At 37.3% G+C, this 11,143-nt stretch overlaps 1 protein-coding gene across 1 annotated transcript in view; it reads left to right on the forward strand.

Annotated features, from left to right (window-relative positions):
- The window catches only part of LOC107657347 (N-chimaerin-like), a 62,581-nt gene that overhangs the window by 7,450 nt on the left and 43,988 nt on the right, over positions 1–11,143 (forward strand). Inside the window, exons 4-5 of the mRNA XM_016445389.1 lie at positions 9,489–9,520; positions 9,654–9,767. Of these exons, the coding sequence (XP_016300875.1) occupies positions 9,489–9,520; positions 9,654–9,767 (146 nt within the window). The remainder of the gene's footprint in view (positions 1–9,488; positions 9,521–9,653; positions 9,768–11,143) is intronic.

The following is an 11,143-nucleotide window of genomic DNA, read 5'->3' on the forward strand; positions in this document are numbered from 1 at the left end:
AGCACATTTTCCACTTGTTCTTAAAATGAATAAATCAGCCTATGTAACATATGTAATACTTTAATAATTGACTTAAGAAATACAGTTCTTTATTTATAAAAAATAAACAAATATTTTCTGTGAAATTCAGTAATTAAGTTAATTCTGTAAAAGTAGTACCATTATAATCTTGCCTGCTGAAAAAAAAAAATAGAACCCCTCCCAAAAATATGGATTTCAGGGTTATAATGGGAATTGTATTAGTTTGAATGTAAACTATAATGGTGTCTATTTGATGGATTCTATTGGTGGGATGTAATCTGGCAGATGGCAACCAATAGAACAACAGTAATTCCTATTGGAATAATGCCCAAAACAAAAAGGAATTTTGTAATGGTTTAATGGAAACTATAATCATTTCTGTGATGGTTTCTATTGTTTTTTTTTTCAGCAGGGTAATGATACCCATACTGTGCTGCACATTATTGACAATATTGAGATGAAGCTTGACTTTGCAAATTTAAAATCGCAAATCAAATCGCAATCGCAATATCTGTCAAAACAATCGTAATTCGATATTTTCCCCCAAATCGCACAGCCCTAATTTCTAATATTGGTTTCCTATTTTAATATACTTTAAAATGTAATTTATTCCTGTGACGCAGCGCTGAATTTTCAGCATCATTACTCCAATCTTCAGTGTCACATGATCCGGAGAGAAGAGTTTACATGAACTTGACTTAAATATTCAACTACCTCACTTTAAACTATAGAACTGCTTCAGAACACTTGGAATATAGTGCACGGAAACTTTATGGTGCTTTAAAATGTTTTTGTGCCTTTCGTGCGGCTTAACAATAACAGAATAGTATACACACAATATGGGATTTGGATCGGTCTCGTCTGACTGATACCCGATCTGACAGAAAATACCAGTATCGGAGCCGATACCGATACTGAGTATCAGATCGGTGCATCCCTAAGTAGCAGCACTAACTGTGCTTTCACACAGGAGTCTGCAACTGATCCATGGCTGTTTACTACAAACACAACATTTATCCATTTTGATTTCAAATCTAAACATTGTTACTTAAAATGCTTTTTCAGCATTGTGATTCTTTTTTTACACCGTACAGTAATACAATCTTTCACAGACATGTTTAAACTCAAAAAAAATATAAGCAACACATTATTCAATGCTTTTTACTTTTGCATTTACTTCTAGATTTATGTATTAAGTTGCTCAAGCAAGTGGCAAAACATTTAAACTACTTTTCTTACGTTATCACAAACATTCTAAATTAAAACTTACCACTGACAGAAACAGTCAGCTCTACTGCATTTTCTTTGCATTGAAATCTTTATTACAAGCAATCCTGCGGTTCATAAAGAACTTTGTTTTCCTACTTCCATGAGTGCCATCTATTATTGCCTTATCTAAAAGTGTGCTTTCCCTTTAAACCTAGCCAAAAAGCCATATGTGTTGACTGTGAAACACAGTATACTTTAATAATATGCATTTATGGTGTAATTACTACATTTCGTGTCAATCCATGTTCATATTTACCGCAAACAATGCGCTGTCACTTTAATTCAAACTCACTTAAACTCGGTGTGGAAACGATCTCTGCGTTGCTGCAGATGCACCGCACCACTCATGGAGCGCACTGCCGGACCGCAACCGTGTGCAGTGTGAACGCTCTGATTCATTAACATGAGCGCAGGCTGTTACTTTAATTCAGCGCTTGCAGCGCAGCAAAAATAGATTCGGTATGGAAACGATCTCTGCTCTGCTGCAGACGCACTGCTCCTGAAACGCACTGCCGGACCGCAACTGTGTGCAGTGTGCACGCTTTAATCCGTTACATGAGCACGGAAAAAATATGCACCGCATACATGTGTGAACCTGGCGTTGTGTGTGCGCTGGGAGTGTGCATGAGCGCATAGAAGAGCGTGTGAGCGCTGAATGGTTTAAACACTGGCAAGAATTAAAAATAAATTAAATTTATTAACTTTAGTAACGATGCGACACTGCCTCGATTGTGCAAGTGACAATTCCTGTGTCAACTGTGCAGCAGGCAGTTCACTTTTATAGTGCAGACGCATTGTGATTTGAAGCCATTTGTGCATTTTGCATTATAATTATTTCACCTGTGCTGGACAGAGACTAAGATGGTGCAGCTGAATGTCTTGCCAAACCTCTTACGGCAGCTTGAGATCGTTTTTTTGAGATCAGCCTTTTTAGAGACTGCCGATCAAACATTCCAAAGCGATTATTAGCCGATAGTGATTGGTAGCCAATCAATCGGAGCACCCCTATTCTTATTAAAGTTGCAAAAGTGATTTAGTCAGGAGCAATGAGAGATTTTCTGTCTTTTGTGGTTTGATTAACATGAATTAGAGACAGCAGGAATATATTAGACTGCTGTCACTTTAAGAGCTGCCTGGATGCAATATACTGTTACACTTGTGTTTTCCTTCTCCGCTGTTTGCTTTCACTTAACACCTAAATTACTGTGTTTACGAGGATACTTGCAAAGACATGCATTTTGAGACATACACGTGTGTGTATTTAACTGTTCAAGACATCGCGGCAAAAATAACTCCTGTGCTCTATGAGCACTGTCTTCGCCTCACAGACAGCGCTCAGAAACACTCTCAGAAAGAGCGCACATATAGCGAAATGAGTTCTCTTTCGCTGCTGATTGCGTTTCAATGGCTTAAAATCACTTGTTTTGAATATGCAATGCTTAAAAACGCATGCAAATGATACATTTTCGTGACTATGTAGCACAGCAATAAGCATGTAACCGTGATAGAGAAGATAGTCCAAAATCTCTACCGGTTAATCGCGTCTTTCTGTATATCGAAACAGCAAAACAGGCACAACATTAGAACTGTTCTTTATGAATACTGTATCGCTATAAATCTGTTCGTGTGGCTGTGCTTCATATATTTTGATGTTGTGGTTGATGATAAAGAACATGTTCCTGCCAGTAAGCCGTACGCTGGAGTGACTCTCAAAAGACACAGACGTCCGCGTCTGTGGAGGGAGTTTTAATAAGATGTTGATCTGCTGACGGTGGGATGGGGTCTCCTGCTGTTAGCACAATTCAGCAGGTATTTTACCCCCAGACGTGGGCCCCATCCCCCCTCGCCCCACCACAGCCGAACAGCAAAACAGGCACAACATTAGAACTGTTCTTTATGAATACTGTATCGCTATAAATCTGTTCGTGTGGCTGTGCTTCATATATTTTGATGTTGTGGTTGATGATAAAGAACATGTTCCTGCCAGTAAGCCGTACGCTGGAGTGACTCTCAAAAGACACAGACGTCCGCGTCTGTGGAGGGAGTTTTAATAAGATGTTGATCTGCTGACGGTGGGATGGGGTCTCCTGCTGTTAGCACAATTCAGCAGGTATTTTACCCCCAGACGTGGGCCCCATCCCCCCTCGCCCCACCCCAGCCGACTGGACGGCGTATTAATTAACGGTGGATTAACATTAAACAGATGCACACTGCTCTTCATGTTTATCTCAAGGGCTTCTTAAGGATTCGTTCTGGAGCGTTTCTTGCTCTGGGCTGCTGGCCACTTATCTGCTCCTGTAAAGCGCATCACCCCTGTGCAGGGTGGAGGGTTATTGTGGCAAGAGGTTTAACCCTGTCTAATCCCCTTCAAAAGGCCCCGCAATTTTTTTTAGCATTCAGAGCATGCAAATCAGTGCCCAGAGTCTTCAAACACACACACACACACACACACAATCTGCAGCTGAGTCCAGCACCGCACACAACTCACTGGACACTTCACTCAAGCATCTGGGTTTACTTTTTATCAAGAGTCTTGATGACAAATAGTGCTTTTGCTTCAGGACCCAGATTTTAGGAACCAGATAACAGTGTTATTAACATTTACCAACAATTTTAAAACAATATTTGCTTTTACTCTGGAACAGTTTTAAAGTGTATACTGTATAAAAATGTCCTTTTAAATCTACGGTAAAAAAAAAAAAAAGGATGAGAAGAAACAAAACATGCATATAAACTACAATTCCAGGGACTTCTAGAAATGTTCTTTTATTATTTTTTCACTGTAAATTATACTTGTGCAAAAAGAAAAAATTATCAGTATTGTACAGTAGAATTTTATATAATGTAATGTTAATGTAACACACACACACAAACACACCTGAAATGCTAGAAGTTAGATTTGATATGAGGGGTTTTCTTCTGATTTTCCAGAATGTGTATTCATGTGTGAAGGAAAACCCAACCTTCATTCCCTGTGTGTGAGAGTCTTATGTAATTCTCTCTTCGAGGAGATTCATCTCTGCGAGAGGAGGACCATGATGTGTGTAAACCTAGATATTCAGTCAAGACATTTATGGTGGATGATTTTGGACTATTTTTTCTTGGGTATGAAATGCACACTAACCATTATTAAAACAATACACTTAAAGGGTTAAGTCCACCCAAAAATCTAAATTATGTCATTAATAACTCACCCTCATGTTGTTCCAAACCCGTAAAACCTTCGTTCATCTTCAGAGCACAATAGAGCTGCACGATTCTGGATAAATTAAGAATCACAATTTTTTTTTTGTGTCAAATAGAAATCACGATTGTCCCATGATTCTGAACATAACAAAATAATGTGTGACAAAATATTAATTGCTGCAGTCTATTTAAATGTGTTTAATTTGGATGAATTATTAAACATTTTAATATATAATATATGTATTTAAAATATAATATATTTAATACACCAATTTTTAGTAAATCATCATCATCTAGTAAAATGAATTGAATGAATGATTCAATGACTCACTGATAAATAACTCACTTGTTTCATTACGGGATGCATCAGCATTTTTGAACGAATCTCGAATGAATGATTCAATGACAAATAAATTTTTGAACTGTCACTTGTCGCCACCTAGAGGCAAAACAATGCAATCACCACAAATGCTATTTGAAGCGCCAGTTACTATCAAAAGGGGATTCGCTTTATTTTGATCCGCGCTACCATCATGGCCGGACTTACCATTGGGCTTGAGTGGGCTGCAACCCATGGGCCCCGCCTTTGCCTGTTTACGTTTGTTTGATTTGTTCGTTATATGCCAGCCAGAATTCAGAAATTATTAACCGCGTTTCCACTGCGCACGCAAGGTCTAAACGGGCCAGCCGGGGCTACAGCTTACAACTACGACCTTCGAGGCCACAATCAAACAGCATAAACTGGCATTTATGATTATTTCACATAGAAGAAGGACACACGTTTTGAATCGCGTCTGAACCGATTGGTTTATCACATGGCTAAACAGCTCCATTAAGCCTTTAGCCCCAAAGAGCGCACATTTAGAAAGATAAAGATAAATTCTCAAATGTTCACACCTCGTTTCTTTACAGAGGATGATTCTATATTATTAATTTTCCACTAAATTGTGCGATCATCTGATGACTTTTGAGCGCTCTCTCTTGTCTTTCTGCCATTATACACATAGTGGGGAAGAAATGTCATCAAAATGATTTTAAATTTAAAATAGCATTTTAATAAGTTTCTGTTTTTATAACATAGCTATGCCTATGATATAGGAGTTAGCCTATCACACAAACAAGAATCCTGTTTTTTTTTTTTTTATATCTGCTCGATCGCAAATGTACAATAAACAGAACAAACTCACAGAGTAACTTTCAGACACAAAATTCCGTTTTGCTCCGTCAGAAAGAAAATAGAACAAACAGCAGAACCGCTGCGTCTCCGAACAACAGTGTTTTGTTCCTCAGCGTTACACAGACCAGCAAATGTTTGCAAAGTTAAATGAATCAACTTTTTAAACGAATTGGTTGATTCAACTCACTCATTAAGACAGTCACTTGCTGCCACCTACTGGCAGTTGTAGTTTCATATTTAAAATTTTTGCAATCATTTAATATTTCTACATTAAAATGTTATATTTAAAATTTATGCACAATCCATCTATGAATTTTGTTGATAGTGATTTCATTTGATTGTTAATAGCCAGCATGTCTTTTTATTCAATTGAATTTATTGATTTAAATAAGAGCCTGACATAAGAGGACACAGATATGACAATAACTTTTATAATACTAATAAGCCAACATCTCTGACTTTTTTTTTTCTTCTCAAAGTTATTTCAAGGTTTTAATCTCTCAACTGAGAGAACACATCTTGTTTATTATATTATACTGAGTATTTAATATCACATTTAAATTTTGACTATAGCCTGTGTTGCATATTAATTGTACTATTTATGAACCTCGAAGCATATGTTTGTGTATTTTGTGTTACTCCATAATGATGTTCTATTAAGGGCGTTTGTAGTGTAGGTATAGGGCCCAAACATAATCAATAATCAAGCCCAGGGGCCCCCGCCCCCCTAAGTCCTGCCCTGGCTACCATAGGCATCAATGTTTGTATCCGAACTATAAACTTTCATCCCAGTATTTCTGTGATAATATGAATGACTGCAAGACAGAAATAATGCTGTGTAGTTGAAAAGACTGTTTGTGAAGCTGTTTCTTACCTAAACATGTTAACCGTCTGCACTCTGTGTCAGCGGCAGTGCGAATGCAGATTTGAATGTTCCAGTATGATTTAAAAAGGTTTAATTGACACGGGCGAATCATTGTCATTTAGAAATTAGATCGTGTGGGTAATTGTGCAGCTCTAGAACACAAATTAAGATATTTTTGATGAAATCTGAGAGCTTTCTGACCCTCCATAGACAGCAAGGTAACTACCACGTTCAAGGCTCAGAAAGGTAGCAAGGACATCGGTAAAACAGTCCATGTGACATCAGTGGTTCAACTGTAATGTTATGAAGCTACGAGAATACTTTTTATGCACATCAATGATTGATTAGCTCTATAGTGTTGCTGATTCCCATCATTAGCTGGTTTTATTACCCTGTCGGTCATTTCACCTACAACCTGCACACATGTGCACTTCACACACACATTAATAACACACAACCTTGCTTTACAAAACACTTTCTGCCTTTATTCTCATCAGGAAACAGTGTTATTCCATCCCGCATCCCATTTACCCAGAAACAGTCATTCATTCACTGACACATCTCATTTTCTGGTGTTGTGTTTCATTACGTCTTAAAGCTGCATCGGTTGGTTTATTCGTCCTGGATGTATATATTTCAGCTGCCTTATGTTTCTTGTTTTTGTAGCTGTGATCATCTGGATTTCCCATTGTGTAGGACTTTTGATTTTTCTCATGTCATTGTTAAAAGTTGTCAAATATATTTTAGTCAGAGTCCCCATAGTAAGCCTGCTCACAGAAGCACACAGCACTGTTCCTCTGCCCTGTGTTTGTGTTTCCTGTAAGAGATGAATGTGGGAGAAACGGGCTGTATGGGGGAAGGGAGGACGAGGATGCTTTGTGAATTCAGTGCTGCTGGATTCTCTGGAAGCTCAAGGTTAATCATTTAGGAGGGTGTTGTGGGGTTTGTTATGGTAATTTATTTGAGTGTTGGCTTTACGCTGCTGATTGTCGGATCAAGGGTTAAATGTCACCAACGAACAATTATGGAAGATGTATTCATGTGGTGGTGTTGTTAGTTATTTTGTCTTTACACTTATTTATAATGTCAATATTTTGTCTATGTGCAGTCCTTTTGGTGCTGTAGAGATTAGATTTTTTTTTTTTTTTTTGCTGTATGTATTTAAAAGCTTATAATTAAAAATAAAATGCCACAAAAAAATCTACAAATTTCATAGTAAAAATTAATAATCTGATGTAATGCTAATATACCAAATTACTAAAATCTGTTTTTACCTGTATAGCGTACTGAAACCCATAAAGAGTCAAATGGTTAAGAGAGGCACAAGCTGGAGGTCGATACTAATATACAGTGGGTACGGAAAGTATTCAGACCCCCTTAAATTTTTCACTCTTTGTTATATTGCAGCCATTTGCTAAAATCATTTAAGTTAATTTTTTTTCCTCATTAATGTAGTCTGAATACTTTCCGTACCCACTGTATAAACAGCACACAGTGTCATTCACACAAATACTAAACACTATCATGGTAACACACATCACACTAAAATTATGCAATACAGAATTCTGGGAATGTCAGTTTGCTTTTTTCTCACTGAAAATTGTGATATGTCTTGTTCCTTTTCACGTCCAAAATCCGTGCATTTAACAATATTTTACTGTAAAATTACATGAAATGTCCCGTTTTTACGATCACAAGTAAAGCAGTGTGTCCTGATAGATTTCACAGTAATTAACAACACAAAAAAAAAAAAGCAAATACTGTATGTGATTGAAAAAGGGTAGGACAGAACAAGAAAGGCTTTTAATAATCTAATATATAGCACAGTAATGGAGGCAGCAACATATGATAGATATAGGACTCATATCTTGATTGGATCGGTTCTGAAAAAAATGGTATTGCTGCATCCCTAGATTAAACATAAATTAATTTTACATTATAATTTCTTTAATACTACATTACTCTTAATAAAATCCAGATTAGCAGCATTTATTACAAGGCTCTCTGGAATACTTGTTATTGGGTGGCATTTTTATTATTTGATGTAGTAATTATTGTATTATTTAAAAATAATTCCATGAACTGCACACACATCTTCATTATTAACCCACAGGCCATCTGAGCAGAATGCATAGTCTATTGCTATTATCATACATGCTGTTATACATCCCATTAAATACAAATAAAGGTCTATATATAATTCATAGAATAAGTTTAAGTTTTGACTGGAGTTTCATTATTTGATTTGCCCGTGCTTTATTCAGTTATTCAATTAAACTGTCAAAATGCATAAATTTACATAGAATATTGGATTAGACTTTTACGTTCATGGCACCTTTTCCATAGACATAAATTATTAAAAATGATATCAGATGTATTTTACATATTCTGCCAAAGCAGCTGGGATGAGTTGACCCCCCCCCCCCCCGGGGAAGGGGTCATCTCACCCCACTAGTGGAGCAAGATTGACTTTCTTATGGTTTTGACAGCAAAATTAGCCTATATATATATTTACATTTATTATTTATTGTTGATGCGTATCTTCCTGCTTAACTCCCTAAATATGTTTGTTTATCAGTAAATGCACACTGCTCCTAAGAGGGACGTCTTCCCTACATTGCCATATATTTTGCAGTTTGTCCATGATAATCCACTTAGCTTTAATAGTTTCATGTCCCTCATGAAACACTCTATTACTTTGTGCTGAAAAAATTCTCCAGTTAACATTCATTTATTTTTGTGTTTATTAATGTGTGATGGTGACTGCCTGACTATGTTTATCCTTGACTTATTATACTGTTACTTTACCTCAGTTTAGTCTCTGAATAAAATCTCTCATCGTGCTGTGGACTATGATGTTCTCCAGTAATCCTATATGTGTGTGTTCCTGAACAATAATGAAATATTTTATTGCATAGGTTTTTAATCAGTAATGATCTCTCTCTCTCTCTCTCTCTCTTGTGTTTGCAGGTGGAGAACCGGCCGAAGTACTATGGACGAGAGTGAGTCTCTTTACACTCATTACAGACCCAGTTCAGATTCTGCGGGTGTGGTGTGGACTGACATGAATCCCCAGTGTTTCAGGATCTAATGCGTTTTTATTAATATTCTCTCTCCGATTGGTTTCCTGTGAAGGTATCATGGGATGATCTCCAGAGAGGAAGCCGACCAACTGCTCAGTGTGGCTGAGGGAAGTTATCTGATCCGAGAGAGCCAGAGACAGCCGGGCACATACACGCTAGCGCTACGGTACATGAACCTTCACCTTTGACCTTTGACCTGTCCAGACTCCTCCTCTTCTTCAGGATGTTCTGACTCGGTGTGCTTTATCTTTTGTAACTGCTTCAACTTACAGAAAGATAATAGCAACATGCTAAAACATTTAAGCAAGCATGGTAACATTAACAGCATGTTAACAATATGCTAAAGGAGACATATTATGCCCCTTTTTACAATATGTAATACAAGTCTCTGGTGTCCCCAGAATGTGTCTGTGAAGTTTCAGCTCAAAATACTCCACAGATCATTTATTATATCGTTTTGGAAATGCCTATTTTGAGTGGAAGCAGAAACACGCTATTTTTCGTGCCTGTCTCTTTAAATGCAAATGAGCTGCTGCTCCCCGCCCCCTTAGAATAGAGCTGTGCCTTTACAGCTCAGACCTGCTAAAAAACATCTGTTTTGGTTCTGATTATCATGTTTATCATGCTGAAATCATGCGTTTTAACACAGACTCACAGAAACAGTGTTCTGTGCTCGTCTGTGCAGCCAAAGACAGAACAGTTAGCATGCCTTGCTCAAACTGCGAGATCAGACGCGCTCGTTTTCTCAGAGGCTTGCAGAAAAAGGCTTCCCAAAACAAAGTTACTGGGTTCATCTTTTTCACATTTCCTTGGTTGGTAGATGCACCGGGGACCTGATTATAGCACTTAAAACCTGGAAAAGTTAGATTTTCGTGATATGTCACCTTTAAAACGTGGTTGCAGTTTGTTAAACCATGCTAGGAACATGATGAAGACATGCTAGCAACATAAGATGTAACAAAATAATATTAACCCTGCTGAAAAAAACAGCCTAAGCTGGTTTAAGCTGGAAGTAGCTGGTCTTCCAGCCTGACCAGCTAAAGAAGTGGTCAAGCCCCCTTTAAAACCAGCCTGGAAACCATCCATGACCAGGCTGGAAGACCAGCTAATACATTCTTTCTTTTTTAAATTTTAGCAGGGAACATTTTACAAAATGCTAGAAATATGCCAACAGCATGTCAAATCATGTCAGCAACGTGTTAAAACATGCTGTCAATGTGTTAATTGCTAGAAATATGCTAGCAACAGGTTAACTCATGTTAGCATTGTGTTACCATGCTAGTACATGTTAACATTGTGCTAAAACATGCAAGCAGCATGCTACATGTTAGAAACATGTTAGCAATGTGTTATAACATTCTAGAACCATGCTAGCAACATGCTAAGTTGTACTGGCAATATGTTAAAACCTGCTAGCAACATTTTTACTTATGCTAGCAATGTGTTAATATATATAATAAGTATATATATTTATTTATTTAGTCATTTATCAGACGCTTTTATCCAAAGCGACTTCCAAATGAGGACAACAGAAGCAATCAA

Source organism: Sinocyclocheilus anshuiensis, unplaced genomic scaffold, assembly GCF_001515605.1.
Source record: "Sinocyclocheilus anshuiensis isolate Anshui unplaced genomic scaffold, SAMN03320099.WGS_v1.1 scaffold355, whole genome shotgun sequence".
Taxonomy (NCBI): Eukaryota; Metazoa; Chordata; class Actinopteri; order Cypriniformes; family Cyprinidae; genus Sinocyclocheilus; species Sinocyclocheilus anshuiensis.